An 18,650-nucleotide genomic window follows, 5' to 3' on the forward strand; every position below is an offset into this window, starting at 1 on the left:
TCCATTCCCCTGATTCATCCCTGGAAGTTAAAAATGAAGTCTCTTCTCAGGATTACAGGGTTACATTAGGGGGGGACAGGATTCTGCTAGAGTGCAGGGTTACATTAGGGGGGAAACAGGATTCTGCTAGAGTGCAGGGTTACATTAGGGGGGGAAACAGGATTCTGCTAGAGTGCAGGGTTACATTAGGGGGAAACAGGATTCTGCTAGAGTGCAGGGTTACATTAGGGGGGAAACAGGATTCTGCTAGAGTGCAGGGTTACATTAGGGGGAAACAGGATTCTGCTAGAGTACAGGGTTACATTAGGGGGGAAACAGGATTCTGCTAGAGTGCAGGGTTACATTAGGGGGGGAAACAGGATTCTGCTAGAGTACAGGGTTACATTAGGGGGGAAACAGGATTCTGCTAGAGTGCAGGGTTACATTAGGGGGGGAAACAGGATTCTGCTAGAGTGCAGGGTTACATTAGGGGGGAAACAGGATTCTGCTAGAGTGCAGGGTTCATTAGGGGGAAACAGGATTCTGCTAGAGTGCAGGGTTACATTAGGGGGAAACAGGATTCTGCTAGAGTGCAGGGTTACATTAGGGGGGGAAACAGGATTCTGCTAGAGTACAGGGTTACATTAGGGGGGAAACAGGATTCTGCTAGAGTGCAGGTTTACATTAGGGGGGGACAGGATTCTGCTAGAGTGCAGGGTTACATTAGGGGGGGAAACAGGATTCTGCTAGAGTGCAGGGTTACATTAGGGGGGAAACAGGATTCTGCTAGAGTGCAGGGTTACATTAGGGGGGGACAGGATTCTGCTAGAGTGCAGGGTTACATTAGGGGGGAAACAGGATTCTGCTAGAGTGCAGGGTTACATTAGGGGGGAAACAGGATTCTGCTAGAGTGCAGGGTTACATTAGGGGGGAAACAGGATTCTGTTAGAGTGCAGGGTTACATTAGGGGGGAAACAGGATTCTGCTAGAGTGCAGGGTTACATTAGGGGGGAAACAGGATTCTGCTAGAGTGCAGGGTTACATTAGGGGGGAAACAGGATTCTGCTAGAGTGCAGGGTTACATTAGGGGGGAAACAGGATTCTGCTAGAGTGCAGGGTTACATTAGGGGGGAAACAGGATTCTGCTAGAGTGCAGGGTTACATTAGGGGGGAAACAGGATTCTGCTAGAGTGCAGGGTTACATTAGGGGGGAAACAGGATTCTGCTAGAGTGCAGGGTTACATTAGGGGGAAACAGGATTCTGCTAGAGTGCAGGGTTACATTAGGGGGGAAACAGGATTCTGCTAGAGTGCAGGGTTACATTAGGGGGAAACAGGATTCTGCTAGAGTGCAGGGTTACATTAGGGGGAAACAGGATTCTGCTAGAGTGCAGGGTTACATTAGGGGGGAAACAGGATTCTGTTAGAGTGCAGGGTTACATTAGGGGGGAAACAGGATTCTGCTAGAGTACAGGGTTACCTTAGGGGGGAAACAGGATTCTGCTAGAGTACAGGGTTACATTAGGGGGGAAACAGGATTCTGCTAGAGTGCAGGGTTACATTAGGGGGAAACAGGATTCAGCAAGAGTGCAGGGTTACATTAGGGGGGAAACAGGATTCTGCTAGAGTGCAGGGTTACATTAGGGGGGAAACAGGACTCTGCTAGAGTGCAGGGTTACATTAGGGGGAAACAGGATTCTGCTAGAGTGCAGGGTTACATTAGGGGGAAACAGGATTCTGCTAGAGTGCAGGGTTACATTAGGGGGGAAACAGGATTCTGTTAGAGTGCAGGGTTACATTAGGGGGGAAACAGGATTCTGCTAGAGTGCAGGGTTACATTAGGGGGGAAACAGGATTCTGCTAGAGTGCAGGGTTACATTAGGGGGGAAACAGGATTCTGCTAGAGTGCAGGGTTACATTAGGGGGGAAACAGGATTCTGCTAGAGTGCAGGGTTACATTAGGGGGGAAACAGGATTCTGCTAGAGTGCAGGGTTACATTAGGGGGGAAACAGGATTCTGCTAGAGTGCAGGGTTACATTAGGGGGGGAACAGGATTCTGCTAGAGTGCAGGGTTACATTAGGGGGGAAACAGGATTCTGCTAGAGTGCAGGGTTACATTAGGGGGGAAACAGGATTCTGCTAGAGTGCAGGGTTACATTAGGGGGAAACAGGATTCTGCTAGAGTGCAGGGTTACATTAGGGGGGAAACAGGATTCTGCTAGAGTGCAGGGTTACATTAGGGGGGAAACAGGATTCTGATATAGTGCAGGGTTACATTAGGGGGAAACAGGATTCTGCTAGAGTGCAGGGTTACATTAGGGGGGAAACAGGATTCTGCTAGAGTGCAGGGTTACATTAGGGGGGAAACAGGATTCTGCTAGAGTGCAGGGTTACATTAGTGGGAAACAGGATTCTGCTAGAGTGCAGGGTTACATTAGGGGGGAAACAGGATTCTGCTAGAGTGCAGGGTTACATTAGGGGGAAACAGGATTCTGCTAGAGTGCAGGGTTACATTAGGGTGGAAACAGGATTCTGCTAGAGTGCAGGGTTACATTAGGGGGGAAACAGGATTCTGCTAGAGTGCAGGGTTACATTAGGGGGGAAACAGGATTCTGCTAGAGTGCAGGGTTACATTAGGGGGGAAACAGGATTCTGCTAGAGTGCAGGGTTACATTAGGGGGGAAACAGGATTCTGCTAGAGTGCAGGGTTACATTAGGGGGGAAACATGATTCTGCTAGAGTGCAGGGTTACATTAGGGGGAAACAGGATTCTGCTAGAGTGCAGGGTTACATTAGGGGGGAAACAGGATTCTGCTAGAGTGCAGGGTTACATTAGGGGGGAAACAGGATTCTGTTAGAGTGCAGGGTTACATTAGGGGGGAAACAGGATTCTGCTAGAGTGCAGGGTTACATTAGGGGGGAAACAGGATTCTGCTAGAGTGCAGGGTTACATTAGGGGGGAAACAGGATTCTGCTAGAGTGCAGGGTTACATTAGGGGGGAAACAGGATTCTGCTAGAGTGCAGGGTTACATTAGGGGGGAAACAGGATTCTGCTAGAGTGCAGGGTTACATTAGGGGGGAAACAGGATTCTGCTAGAGTGCAGGGTTACATTAGGGGGGAAACAGGATTCTGCTAGAGTGCAGGGTTACATTAGGGGGGAAACAGGATTCTGATATAGTGCAGGGTTACATTAGGGGGAAACAGGATTCTGCTAGAGTGCAGGGTTACATTAGGGGGGAAACAGGATTCTGCTAGAGTGCAGGGTTACATTAGGGGGGAAACAGGATTCTGCTAGAGTGCAGGGTTACATTAGGGGGAAACAGGATTCTGCTAGAGTGCAGGGTTACATTAGGGTGGAAACAGGATTCTGCTAGAGTGCAGGGTTACATTAGGGGGGAAACAGGATTCTGCTAGAGTGCAGGGTTACATTAGGGGGAAAACAGGATTCTGCTAGAGTGCAGGGTTACATTAGGGGGGAAACAGGATTCTGCTAGAGTGCAGGGTTACATTAGGGGGGAAACAGGATTCTGCTAGAGTGCAGGGTTACATTAGGGGGGAAACATGATTCTGCTAGAGTGCAGGGTTACATTAGGGGGGAAACAGGATTCTGCTAGAGTGCAGGGTTACATTAGGGGGGAAACAGGATTCTGCTAGAGTGCAGGGTTACATTAGGGGGGAAACAGGATTCTGCTAGAGTGCAGGGTTACATTAGGGGGGAAACATGATTCTGCTAGAGTGCAGGGTTACATTAGGGGGGAAACAGGATTCTGCTAGAGTGCAGGGTTACATTAGGGGGGAAACAGGATTCTGCTAGAGTGCAGGGTTACATTAGGGGGGAAACAGGATTCTGCTAGAGTGCAGGGTTACATTAGGGGGGAAACAGGATTCTGCTAGAGTGCAGGGTTACATTAGGGGGGAAACAGGATTCTGCTAGAGTGCAGGGTTACATTAGGGGGGAAACAGGATTCTGCTAGAGTGCAGGGTTACATTAGGGGGGAAACAGGATTCTGCTAGAGTGCAGGGTTACATTAGGGGGGAAACAGGATTCTGCTAGAGTGCAGGGTTACATTAGGGGGGAAACAGGATTCTGCTAGAGTGCAGGGTTACATTAGGGGGAAACAGGATTCTGCTAGAGTGCAGGGTTACATTAGGGGGGAAACATGATTCTGCTAGAGTGCAGGGTTACATTAGGGGGGAAACAGGATTCTGCTAGAGTGCAGGGTTACATTAGGGGGGAAACAGGATTCTGCTAGAGTGCAGGGTTACATTAGGGGGGAAACAGGATTCTGCTAGAGTGCAGGGTTACATTAGGGGGGAAACAGGATTCTGCTAGAGTGCAGGGTTACATTAGGGGGGAAACAGGATTCTGCTAGAGTGCAGGGTTACATTAGGGGGGAAACAGGATTCTGCTAGAGTGCAGGGTTACATTAGGGGGGAAACAGGATTCTGCTAGAGTACAGGGTTACATTAGGGGGGAAACAGGATTCTGCTAGAGTACAGGGTTACATTAGGGGGGAAACAGGATTCTGCTAGAGTGCAGGGTTACATTAGGGGGGGAACAGGATTCTGCTAGAGTGCAGGGTTACATTAGGGGGGAAACAGGATTCTGCTAGAGTGCAGGGTTACATTAGGGGGGAAACAGGATTCTGCTAGAGTGCAGGGTTACATTAGGGGGGAAACAGGATTCTGCTAGAGTGCAGGGTTACATTAGGGGGGAAACAGGATTCTGCTAGAGTGCAGGGTTCATTAGGGGGAAACAGGATTCTGCTAGAGTGCAGGGTTACATTAGGGGGGAAACAGGATTCTGCTAGAGTACAGGGTTACATTAGGGGGGAAACAGGATTCTGCTAGAGTGCAGGGTTACATTAGGGGGGGAAACAGGATTCTGCTAGAGTGCAGGGTAACATTAGGGGGGAAACAGGATTCTGCTAGAGTGCAGGGTTACATTAGGGGGGAAACAGGATTCTGCTAGAGTGCAGGGTTACATTAGGGGGGAAACAGGATTCTGCTAGAGTGCAGGGTTACATTAGGGGGAAACAGGATTCTGCTAGAGTGCAGGGTTACATTAGGGGGGAAACAGGATTCTGCTAGAGTGCAGGGTTACATTAGGGGGGAAACAGGATTCTGCTAGAGTGCAGGGTTACATTAGGGGGAAACAGGATTCTGCTAGAGTGCAGGGTTACATTAGGGGGGGAACAGGATTCTGCTAGAGTGCAGGGTTACATTAGGGGGGAAACAGGATTCTGCTAGAGTGCAGGGTAACATTAGGGGGGAAACAGGATTCTGCTAGAGTGCAGGGTTACATTAGGGGGGAAACAGGATTCTGCTAGAGTGCAGGGTTACATTAGGGGGGAAACAGGATTCTGCTAGAGTGCAGGGTTACATTAGGGGGGAAACAGGATTCTGCTAGAGTGCAGGGTTACATTAGGGGGGAAACAGGATTCTGCTAGAGTGCAGGGTTACATTAGGGGGGAAACAGGATTCTGCTAGAGTGCAGGGTTACATTAGGGGGACAGGATTCTGCTAGAGTGCAGGGTTACATTAGGGGGAAACATGAGATATAGAGGGGAGGGAGGTGAGATGACACGCCCTCTAGGAAAACATACACAAAACGAATAATTCCACCAAATATTTAAGAATAGGTCATAATTTCATGGAGTCTGTGAAGGAAGAAACCACTTGGAAAGTCAAATGAATGTATTGTGCTGTATGTTTTACAGGTGTCTCTGTAGAACAGACTGGGTAACTGGAGCCTCAGAGCAGGTGTCTCTGTAGAACAGACTGGGTAACTGGAGCCTCAGAGCAGGTGTCTCTGTAGAACAGACTGGGTAACTGGAGCCTCAGAGCAGGGGTCTCTGTAGAACAGACTGGGTAACTGTAGTCCCAGAGCAGGTGTCTCTGTAGAACAGACTGGGTAACTGGAGCCTCAGAGCAGGGGTCTCTGTAGAACAGACTGGGTAACTGTAGTCCCAGAGCAGGTGTCTCTGTAGAACAGACTGGGTAACTGGAGCCTCAGAGCAGGTGTCTCTGTAGAACAGACTGGGTAACTGGAGCCCCAGAGCAGGGGTCTCTGTAGAACAGACTGGGTAACTGGAGCCTCAGAGCAGGGGTCTCTGTAGAACAGACTGGGTAACTGTAGTCCCAGAGCAGGTGTCTCTGTAGAACAGACTGGGTAGCTGTAGTCCCAGAGCAGGTGTCTCTGTAGAACAGACTGGGTAACTGTAGTCCCAGAGCAGGTGTCTCTGTAGAACAGACTGGGTAACTGGAGCCTCAGAGCAGGTGTCTCTGTAGAACAGACTGGGTAACTGGAGCCTCAGAGCAGGTGTCTCTGTAGAACAGACTGGGTAACTGGAGCCTCAGAGCAGGTGTCTCTGTAGAACAGACTGGGTAACTGGAGCCTCAGAGCAGGTGTCTCTGTAGAACAGACTGGGTAACTGTAGTCCCAGAGCAGGTGTCTCTGTAGAACAGACTGGGTAACTGGAGCCTCAGAGCAGGTGTCTCTGTAGAACAGACTGGGTAACTGGAGCCTCAGAGCAGGTGTCTCTGTAGAACAGACTGGGTAACTGGAGCCTCAGAGCAGGTGTCTCTGTAGAACAGACTGGGTAACTGGAGCCTCAGAGCAGGTGTCTCTGTAGAACAGACTGGGTAACTGGAGCCTCAGAGCAGGGGTCTCTGTAGAACAGACTGGGTAACTGGAGCCTCAGAGCAGGTGTCTCTGTAGAACAGACTGGGTAACTGGAGCCTCAGAGCAGGTGTCTCTGTAGAACAGACTGGGTAACTGGAGCCTCAGAGCAGGTGTCTCTGTAGAACAGACTGGGTAACTGCCCCAGAGCCTCAGAGCAGGTGTCTCTGTAGAACAGACTGGGTAACTGGAGCCTCAGAGCAGGTGTCTCTGCCTGGTTGACTGGTCAGGCCTGGATTGTCCTGTTATACACAAAAGGTCACAGGTCACATTCAGACCACAGCCTAGAATCAACAACACCAGACGAGACCAGATGAGACCAGAGGAGACCAGATGAGACCAGAGGAGACCAGATGAGACCAGATGAGACCAGATGAGACCAGATGAGACCAGAGGAGACCAGATGAGACCAGATGAGACCAGATGAGACCAGAGGAGACCAGATGAGACCAGATGAGACCAGAGGAGACCAGATGAGACTGCATGGGGCTCAATGATGTGTTATGATGTGTTATGATATGATGTTATGATGAGTTATGATATGATGTGTTATGATGTGATATGATGTGTTATGATATGATGTGTTATGATATGATGTGTTATGATATGATGTGTTATGATATGATGTGTTATGATATGATGTGATATGATATGTGATATGATGTGTTATGATATGATGTGATATGATGTGTTATGATATGATGTGTTATGATGTGTTATGATATGATGTGTTATGATGTGTTATGATGTGTTATGGTATGATGTGCTATGATATGATGTGTTATGATATGATGTGTTATGATATGATGTGTTATGATATGTTATGATGTGTTATGATGTGTTATGATATGATGTGTTATGATATGATATGATATGATATGTTATGATGTGTTATGATGTGTTATGATATGATGTGTTATGATGTGTTATGATATGATATGATGTGATATGATGTGTTATGATGTGTTATGATATGATGTGTTATGATATGATGTGTTATGATATGTTATGATGTGTTATGATGTGTTATGATATGATGTGTTATGATGTGTTATGATATGATATGATATGATATGATATGATATGATGTGTTATGATATGATGTGATATGATGTGTTATGATATGATGTGTTATGATGTGTTATGATGTGTTATGATATGATGTGTTATGATGTGTTATGATATGATGTGATATGATGTGTTATGATATGATGTGTTATGATATGATGTGCTATGATATGATGTGTTATGATGTGTTATGATGTGTTATGATATGATGTGTTATGATATGATGTGTTATGATATGATGTGATATGATATGAAGTGATATGATGTGTTATGATATGTTATGATATGATGTGTTATGATATGATGTGTTATGTTATGTTATGATATGATGTGTTATGATATGATGTGTTATGATATGATATGATGTGATGTGTTATGATATGATGTGATGTGTTATGATATGATGTGTTATGTTATGTTATGATATGATGTGTTATGATATGATGTGTTATGATATGATATGATGTGTTATGATATGATGTGATATGATATGATGTGTTATGATATGATGTGTTATGATATGATGTGATATGATATGATGTGTTATGATATGATGTGATGTGTTATGATATGATGTGATATGATATGATGTGTTATGATGTGTTATGATATGATATGTTATGTTATGTTATGATATGATGTGTTATGATATGATGTGATATGATATGAAGTGATATGATGTGTTATGATATGTTATGATATGATGTGTTATGATATGATGTGTTATGTTATGTTATGATATGATGTGTTATGATATGATGTGTTATGATATGATATGATGTGTTATGATATGATGTGATATGATATGATGTGTTATGATATGATGTGATGTGTTATGATATGATGTGTTATGATATGATGTGATATGATATGATGTGTTATGATGTGTTATGATATGATGTGTTATGTTATGTTATGATATGATGTGTTATGATATGATGTGTTATGATATGATATGATGTGTTATGATATGATGTGATATGATATGATGTGTTATGATATGATGTGATGTGTTATGATATGATGTGTTATGATATGATGTGTTATGATATGATGTGATGTGTTATGATATGATGTGTTATGATATGATGTGATATGATGTGTTATGATATGATGTGTTATGATATGATGTGTTATGATATGTTATGTTATGATATGATGTGTTATGATATGAAGTGTTATGATGTGATATGATATGAAGTGTTATGATGTGATATGATATGATGTGATATGATATGATATGATGTGTTATGATATGATATGATGTGTTATGATATGATGTGATATGATATGATGTGTTATGATATGATGTGATGTGTTATGATATGATGTGTTATGATGTGATGTGATATGATGTGTTATGATATGTTGTGTTATGATGTGTTATGATATGATGATATGATGTGCTATGTTATGATATTTTGTGCACACACAAATGTACACTTCCAGTCAGATGCACACTCTGAAACGCTAACTATACATTCATAGTATTCTGTTTCTTTGTAACGTTGAGCAATGTGACAGTTGTTCTTCTCCCAAAATATCTTCCCCGCCGCAAAGTTGGCACCAGATGCAACCAGAGCCGGGGCTTTCCTAGAGGTCCACGTGGATGACATTTCCCTTGGTGAAACAGGACAACATTACAGAAACAGCAGACTGGTGCGGCGTGACCAAACACAACCAAACATTCAATCATTATAGAATAATACAAAACAACAAATATATTATTGATTGGTAATCATATATATTTATATATAAATAAATGGTGGGACCAACAGTAATAATAATAGTAGTAGTGGACATGGGATTACCATTAACAACAACTACAACAACAATATTAATCAGAACAACAATACATTAAAGCAACAGTAGTAGACCAGTGTCAACATGACTGAGAAGACACATGACCTGGGGCCTGTTGCACAAAACTAGGATAAGGGATTAAGCCAGGATATCTTGGTGATCCTGGCTCAATTGATCCGTAATCCGGTTGCACTAAAGATGGATAGGGGGCAGGAGGATATGTTATGGTATAAATTACCATGGAGATTTATTCTGTGGAGCTAGCCTGCTCCAGACCAGGCTAAATTCCAGGATCTATTTAATCTCATCCCTAATGTCAGTCAGCAGTCACCACAAATGGAAACCAATAGTTATTTCACTGCTCACTATACATTGTTATCACATATAACTAGACCCACTGTTATTATTTAAACGTTTGTGATCATTAATTTCAATGATTTTGGATAAAAAATGATTTTTAGATGATGTTGCTATCATTAGATAATTTACAGTTTCCCATAGACTATAAGGCTATATATAAAATGATAGAATATTAGGGCCACAGAGGGGAAAAAAACACAAGTCATAATATTGTAACCAGTTGTTTTAAAGGAGGACAGTTGTTAAAATGACAGATGTGGGGCATTTCGTGAAATTGTACTTCAGTATGGTTTCATAAACAAAGACATGCTGATGTGCCAGAATATTAAGTATCACATTGTCATAAGTATCAAAACTGTAAAAACAATATGTAGCTTTTCTGCAGAAAGAACCAGCCTCATAAATGTATGACTTTATCCTTTTTCTTCAGTGTGGCCCTAGTACTCTGTCATATAAACAAATACACATTCCATATGAATATAAAAACACAATGTGTAACATTATGTTCCTTTATTGAATAAGGACAAAACAAAGCAGGTAAACCATCAGCTCCTTTCGAAACTGAAGTCACAGTGACTCTACAAGATGGAAAGCACAGAATCCAAGCATATTATACAAAATGATACATACACATTCAAAGGTCTGTATATAACACACCCTGCATGTCTGCACACTAAAATAAATGCAGGACAAATCCATACACATCAACTGAACAGACAAATGAATGGATGCAGTAGCCTCCCTGCAGCCTTGTATTACACACAGTATACCGCACAAACATCATAAGAGGCCAAATTCGTCAAAAAACGAACCCCAAAAAAACCAAATTCCTCTGCCACCGCAGGACATATTTAACCAAAATTGAAAGCACACATACTAACTAAAATAATTCAACACATATTGGTCCCTCAGCAGCCGACCACTGTCGTCATCAGGGAAGATTGCCGGATTGTCCCAGTCCATGGCTGGTGGCACTCTGGGGGCCCTCTCCTTCCTCAGGCAGGCCACATTGTGGAGGACAGCACAAGCCACAGTAATATCACATGCCCTAACAGGGCTGACCCTTAATTTGTGAAGGCAGTGAAAGCGTGCCTTCAGGAGGCCAAAGGTCATTTCAACTCTGGCCCTGGTCCTGGCATGGGCATGGTTGTAGGCCTGCTGTGCTTCCTGGGGGTCTGTGAAAGGTGTCAGGAGAAAAGGCTGGCAGCCATACCCCCTGTCTCCCAGCAACACACCAGAGAATTCACCTGTCAACACAAAATCTCATCATTACTACCTCATAAACACAGTGATATTCTTGACACAGCCATGATGGTTATAAATAGGGGTTGTGTGGCTTACCTTGTGATAGGCACTGATAGCTTTCAGAGGCCCGAAAGATTCTGGAGTCATGGACTGAGCCAGGCCATTTTGCCACAACATTGCTGATCACACAGTCAGCATTGCAGACCATCTGAAATCATAAGATGAGGAATATTACACCAATCAATGCACATCACTGGCAATGCAGAGTGTTCGTCAATGGACAATATCAAAAAGTTATGTTCACCTGAACATTAATGCTGTGAAAGGATTTCCTATTCACAAAATCGGCCTCATGGGCACCTGAGGGGGCTTTTATCCTTATGTGTGTGCAGTCCACTGCACCAATGACATTGGGGAAACCTGTCACACAAAGTAATGAGTATCCTACTATGTGTTAACAGTTGTCCTGTAATTTGTAGATCCTCTTACCTGCAGTCCTATAGAACTCCTCTTTGATGTCACAGAGTCTTCTGTGGCCAGGGAAGGAGATGAAGACATCTGCTAATGCTTTGATAGCCAGACACACACTCCTTATTGTGCGGCAAATTGTGGCCTTGTTCAGCTGTTCTGCATCCCCCACTGAGTACAGGAAGGCTCCACTAGCAAAAAAGCGCAAGGCCACACAAACCATTTGCTCCACACTCAGTGCATGGCTCCGTGCAGTGCGGTGCTTAATCCTGGGACCCAGTAGTCTGCATAGATACCTGATGCCATCTGCAGAAAACCTGTATCTTTCATATAGATGGTCATCAGGGAAGGCCAGTGGGTCCAACCGGTCCCTGAAGACCCTTTCTCGCCTGAAGGCTCTCCTCAGCACAAGTGCTTCTTCATCCACCACATCTCGCACGAATGGGCATGCCATTGTCAGAGCAGAAAGGAACACACAATTTTGGGCCTTCATATAGGCTAGTGGCCACACCTGGTGCTGGGGGGGTGGGCAAAAGAGGGCGATGCCTTATAACGATGACTTGGTTGTACTGATTGCTGGGAAAATAAAAAAAACCTTAGAAAGATGCCACCGTCCTGTGTGCTCACAATAAGAGCTCATATGTCATGGCTCACTTGACTTTACGAGAATATACCTAATTTTTATTTTGAGCTGTGTCATCTTCTTGGAGCTGGGGGAGGAAAGAAAAATAATGATTAATACATTTGTGTTACAGTTAGCATACAGTGTACATTGAAGGCATATCTCACCTCCCTCTCAAGTTTTTTTATTTCAAGGTCCAGTTTCCTAATTGTCCTCTTTTTTATTTCGGACTCCAGTGCAAGATTTTCCATCTTTTTCTTCTTGTACTGAATGTCTATGTCTGCCAGTTCTATTTGGCGCCGGAGGTGGTTGCCATACAACTTTCTGATAGCTTGTGAGCTCTGTGAACACAATACAATTAGCGCAGCTGGAATTTGGCAGGATGTGGTGTCCTTTTATTAATACGCACTATGTTGCCAGGCTGGTTTTCCCACTGTATAGCATCTGGGTCCTGTAAAAGAAATTAGATTTTTTGATTTTGATGAGGACTCCTCACCATTGTAGAGTAAATAGTACTTTCACAGTCTTAACATGATACCTCATGCCTTCTGGAATCCAGAGAGATGGTCTCCTCCTCATCATCGTCTCCATCATGTGCTGTTGCTGCTGCACTGGGGCCTTCACCCTATCACATTTAATCGGATTCATATTGAAGCTAGTAGACAAGACATGCCAGGCCTACAGTATGCCTTTGATGGAGTACTCACTGGATCAGCATCGTCTGGTGCTTGTGCTGGTGGCTCTAACAGGAACACAGTGCTGCCAGACACTGCAAGGCAATAGGTAAACCAAAGTCAGACAGTCCAAATTGATTCAATATGAATGTGGTTGTATCCCATGTAGAGATGGAAGGACATACCTTGAATGAAGCGGGTGGCATCTTGGGAGGAACCTATGCTCGTCTCTTTCCCCCCAGGGATCCCCTCTAAGACGGGCCTGCCTTTATTTAGCTCCAAGGCCATGTCCTCTGCTGGGGTAAGGTCAGCCTTTGGTGACCCACCACCCGTGCCTTGTCTGTGGGTATTCTTTTTCACTGCTAAAACAACAATGTGTGAGCAGGCACCTTCTGGGTACAATATATGCTTGTGCTTTGTTAAATATTAGTCAGGGACCATACCATTCTGCAGAATGTTCTTGTATTTGATTTTGACCTGCTGCCACGTCCGTTTTGGCCCGTTCATGTTTAATCTACACACACACACACACACACACACATTTAATGGAGTCACACTGCAAAAAATTACTTGGTATTTTTGTCTTGTTTTCAGTAAAAATATCAAAAAATGTATCATAGCTTTATACAGTGTGATGGAGTTACTTTACACAATTTCACTCATATCTGCAGTGCATTTCAATTAAAAATTTAACCGTTTCATAATTACAGTACAACTGCATTTTTGGAGATGTGAATTAAATATTTGAATTGTAATTGTGATGTTTCAGCGGAGCGGTGAGTGTGTAATTGTGCACTACTTACGCATTCAGGCGGTCTGCAATACTTTGCCACGCTTTTTCTCTTTGCTTTATCACTGTGGCGGTGTTGCCTTTCTTCTTAATTATATATTTTACCTCCTCGTATGCCTCCATGAGGATTTGTGCTTCCGACGGGGAAAAGTACGCGGCTCTAGTTGCCATGGTAAATCAGTTAATCTGTGATCTGTGGCGGGGTCTATTTGAGTGAGCCGTGAGCGCGCACCTATCCAGGATTGGTTTCACCTGGCTTAATGAATCCGTGTCTGCTCATCCTGGCTTGGTCTTTGTGCAACCAATTAAGCCTGGACGCACATGTTTTGGCTTCATTGAGCTCAGCTGAGTCATTTATCCCGGATGTCTTAATTCTACTTTTGTGCAACAGGCCCCTGGTAGTAGACCAGTGTCAACATGACTGAGAAGACACATGACCTGGTAGTAGACCAGTGTCAATATGACTGAGAAGACACATGACCTGGTAGTAGACCAGTGTCAACATGACTGAGAAGACATATGACCTGGTAGGAGACCAGTGTCAACATGACTGAGAAGACACATGACCTGGTAGTAGACCAGTGTCAATATGACTGAGAAGACACATGACCTGGTTGTAGACCAATGTCAACATGACTGAGAAGACACATGACCTGGTTGTAGACCAGTGTCAATATGACTGAGAAGACACATGACCTGGTAGTAGACCAGTGTCAACATGACTGAGAAGACACATGACCTGGTTGTAGACCAGTGTCAATATGACTGAGAAGACACATGACCTGGTAGTAGACCAGTGTCAACATGACTGAGAAGACACATGACCTGGTAGTAGACCAGTGTCTACATGACTGAGAAGACACATGACCTGGTAGTAGACCAGTGTCAACATGACTGAGAAGACACATGACCTGGTAGTAGACCAGTGTCAACATGACTGAGAAGACACATGACCTGGTAGTAGACCAGTCTCAACATGACTGAGAAGACACATGACCTGGTAGTAGACCAGTGTCAACATGACTGAGAAGACACATGACCTGGTATGAAAGACTAAACAAAACAAGATGGGAAATATTATCAACATTACTTTGCATTTTTCACTGGCTGTCCCTCAGGTTGTGGCAGGAGGACACATATTTGGCTGCCAAAACTGCACATTTTGGCTGTTCACCCAATAAATATTTTATTTTTTCTTCATCTTTTATAGTTTCAAATTCTTTGTATTGAATTATAATTTTGGGAAATAAATATTCTCTTAGGTCTGAGTGTGTCACAGTGTAATAGGAAATGCAGCTCTGTCTCTACCTCTCCCCTGGAGCAGAGTGAGCACAGCCTGTCCTCTCTGGGCAGCCAGGTTTGTCTGTGAAGACCGGTTTCTATAGCCAGACTGTGCTCACTGAGTCTGTACCTCTCTCTCCCTGTCTCTCTGTCTCTCTCTGTCTCTCTGTCTCTCTGTCTCTCTCTCTCTCTCTCTCTCTCTCTCTCTCTCTCTCTCTCTCTCTCTCTCTCTCTCTCTCTCTCTCTCTCTCTCTCTTTCTCTCTCTCTGCTCTCTTTCTCTCTCTCTCTCTCTCTCTCTCTCTCTCTCTCTCTCTGTGTTTGTGTTGTGGCAGACAGACAGCACCTGACCATCCCGTCTCTCTCCTCTCCACCTGTTTCTGTCCCTCTTCAGTGTAATCAGTTTCATCATCTCCCAGGTGGTGTTGTGAAACTGTTCCTCCCTGTGGTCTCCAGGCTGTCACATCTGCCTGTCATGAAGCCAGTGGAGCAACCGGCAGTCCACATGACTCACGCGGTGTAATGTTCCCCCTCTCCTGTTTGTTTACTAAAATAACCCCAGATCACCTATAGTTTCCAGCACCCCTCCTGCTCCCCCTCACCCCTCACCCTTTACTGGTTGGCACGGAACAATCTGGTTTTCAAAGAAATGTCAGTTGAGATCCTATAATAACTACTACTTGCGTATATACTGTACATGTATGGAGTGGAGGGAGGGGGGGGAGTGTATAACATTCACCTTTTCCACCACTCATGACGTTGGGCTGTCACGAGACTGTCATTTACTCAGCGTAGACGTTGGGCTGCCACGAGACTGTCATTTACGCAGCATAGACGTTGGGCTGTCACGAGACTGTCATTTACTCAGCATAGACGTTGGGCTGTCACGAGACTGTCATTTACTCAGCATAGACGTTGGGCTGTCACGAGACTGTCATTTACTCAGCGTAGACGTTGGGCTGTCATGAGACTGTCATTTACTCAGCATAGATGTTGGGCTGTCACGAGACTGTAATTTACTCAGCGTAGACGTTGGGCTGCCACGAGACTGTCATTTACTCAGCATAGATGTTGGGCTGTCACGAGACTGTCATTTACTCAGCGTAGACGTTGGGCTGTCACGAGACTGTCATTTACTCAGCGTAGACGTTGGGCTGCCACGAGACTGTCATTTACTCAGCATAGATGTTGGGCTGTCACGAGACTGTCATTTACTCAGCGTAGACGTTGGGCTGCCACGAGACTGTCATTTACTCAGCATAGACGTTGGGCTGTTACGAGACTGTCATTTACTCAGCATAGACGTCGGGCTGTCACGAGACTGTCATTTACTCAGCGTAGATGTTGGGCTGTCACGAGACTGTCATTTACTCAGCATAGACGTTGGACTGTCACGAGACTGTCATTTACTCAGCGTAGATGTTGGGCTGTCACGAGACTGTCATTTACTCAGCATAGACGTTGGGCTGTCACGAGACTGTCATTTACTCAGCGTAGACGTTGGGCTGTCACGAGACTGTCATTCACTCAGCGTAGACATTGGGCTGTCACGAGACTGTAATTTACTCAGCGTAGACGTTGGGCTGTCACGAGACTGTCATTTACTCAGCGTAGACGTTGGGCTGCCACGAGACTGTCATTTACTCAGCATAGACGTTGGGCTGTTACGAGACTGTCATTTACTCAGCATAGACGTTGGGCTGTCACGAGACTGTCATTTACTCAGCGTAGACGTTGGGCTGCCACGAGACTGTCATTTACTCAGCATAGACGTTGGGCTGTTACGAGACTGTCATTTACTCAGCATAGACGTCGGGCTGTCACGAGACTGTCATTTACTCAGCGTAGATGTTGGGCTGTCACGAGACTGTCATTTACTCAGCGTAGACGTTGGGCTGTCACGAGACTGTCATTTACTCAGCGTAGATGTTGGGCTGTCACGAGACTGTCATTTACTCAGCATAGACGTTGGGCTGTCACGAGACTGTCATTTACTCAGCGTAGACGTTGGGCTGTCACGAGACTGTCATTCACTCAGCGTAGACATTGGGCTGTCACGAGACTGTCATTTACTCAGCATAGACGTTGGGCTGTCACAAGCCTGTCATTTACTCAGCATAGATGTTGGGCTGTCACGAGACTGTCATTTACTCAGCATAGACGTTGGGCTGTCATGAGACTGTCATTCACTCAGCATAGACATTGGGCTGTCACGAGACTGTCATTTACTCAGCATAGACGTTGGGCTGTCATGAGACTGTCATTCACTCAGCATAGACGTTGGGCTGTCACGAGACTGTCATTCACTCAGCATAGATGTTGGACTGTCACGAGACTGTCATTTACTCAACATAGACGTTGGGCTGTCACGAGACTGTCATTCACTCAGCATAGATGTTGGACTGTCACGAGACTGTCATTTACTCAACATAGACGTTGGGCTGTCACGAGACTGTCATTCACTCAGCATAGATGTTGGACTGTCACGAGACTGTCATTTACTCAGCATAGACGTTGGGCTGTCACGAGACTGTCATTTACTCAGCGTAGATGTTGGGCTGTCACGAGACTGTCATTTACTCAGCATAGACGTTGGGCTGTCACGAGACTGTCATTTACTCAGCGTAGACGTTGGGCTGTCACGAGACTGTCATTCACTCAGCGTAGACATTGGGCTGTCACGAGACTGTCATTTACTCAGCATAGACGTTGGGCTGTCACAAGCCTGTCATTTACTCAGTATAGATGTTGGGCTGTCACGAGACTGTCATTTACTCAGCATAGACGTTGGGCTGTCATGAGACTGTCATTCACTCAGCATAGACATTGGGCTGTCACGAGACTGTCATTTACTCAGCATAGACGTTGGGCTGTCATGAGACTGTCATTCACTCAGCATAGACGTTGGGCTGTCACGAGACTGTCATTCACTCAGCATAGATGTTGGACTGTCACGAGACTGTCATTTACTCAACATAGACGTTGGGCTGTCACGAGACTGTCATTCACTCAGCATAGATGTTGGACTGTCACGAGACTGTCATTTACTCAACATAGACGTTGGGCTGTCACGAGACTGTCATTCACTCAGCACAGAGACATAGAAGTGGGTCGGAAAGGAGTGTTGGCAGAGACGGGGTCATGATGTTTCAGAAGTCATAAGTAACAATTATTATTAAATCATTCATGAAACAATGAGAGTAACCCGTTGTATAATCTTAGTCTACTATTACAGGGGATATGATATGCCATGTGTTGTGGAATATGAGATAGATGCGTGATATACTGTCAGGGATTTATTGGGATATTTATTTAAATGTTGAAATCGGAAAATACAATACGCTGTCCTCTCCTCCTCTGTCGTAAGACATGCCTCTTCATGTAGTCATGTCTAGAGAACAGATGTAACCTGAGCAGCCCATCTATCGCTCATGTAGTCATGTCTAGAGAACAGATGTAACCTGAGCAGCCCATCTATCTCTCATGTAGTCATGTCTAGAGAACAGATGTAACCTGAGCAGCCCATCTATCTCTCATGTAAAGTCTGTGACCCCAGTTCAGCTGGTCCTCACTGGTCTCGCTGGTCACGCTGGTCCTCACAGTGAGACTGAGACGTTACAGAGGGACTGAGACCTCACAGTGGGACTGAGACCTCACAGAGGGACTGAGACCTCACAG

The 18,650-nt window shown here is 44.9% G+C and overlaps 1 protein-coding gene across 2 annotated transcripts; it reads right to left on the minus strand.

Moving 5' to 3' along the window:
• Positions 1 to 10,387: 10,387 nt before the first annotated feature.
• On the minus strand, positions 10,388 to 14,089 carry LOC139572815 (putative nuclease HARBI1). Of its 2 annotated transcripts, none has more exons than XR_011674495.1 (7): positions 13,089 to 13,293; positions 12,937 to 12,998; positions 12,768 to 12,854; positions 12,639 to 12,680; positions 11,629 to 12,570; positions 11,236 to 11,347; positions 10,388 to 11,141 (listed from the first exon to the last, which is right to left on the minus strand). XR_011674495.1 is itself a non-coding variant. In XM_071395604.1 (7 exons), exons 5-7 carry the CDS (start codon positions 11,695 to 11,697, stop codon positions 10,771 to 10,773), a joined length of 552 nt encoding a protein of 183 aa, XP_071251705.1. In that variant the 5' UTR covers positions 11,698 to 12,680; positions 12,768 to 12,854; positions 12,937 to 12,998; positions 13,089 to 13,265; positions 13,347 to 14,089; the 3' UTR covers positions 10,388 to 10,770. The 2 variants fall into 2 exon arrangements, 1 of the variants encoding a protein (XP_071251705.1); XM_071395604.1 differs by adding an exon at positions 13,347 to 14,089 and having other exon boundaries at positions 11,629 to 12,680; positions 13,089 to 13,265.
• Positions 14,090 to 18,650: the final 4,561 nt, after the last annotated feature.

This window comes from Salvelinus alpinus, chromosome 4 (genome assembly GCF_045679555.1).
Source record: "Salvelinus alpinus chromosome 4, SLU_Salpinus.1, whole genome shotgun sequence".
In the NCBI taxonomy this organism is placed as follows: Eukaryota; Metazoa; Chordata; class Actinopteri; order Salmoniformes; family Salmonidae; genus Salvelinus; species Salvelinus alpinus.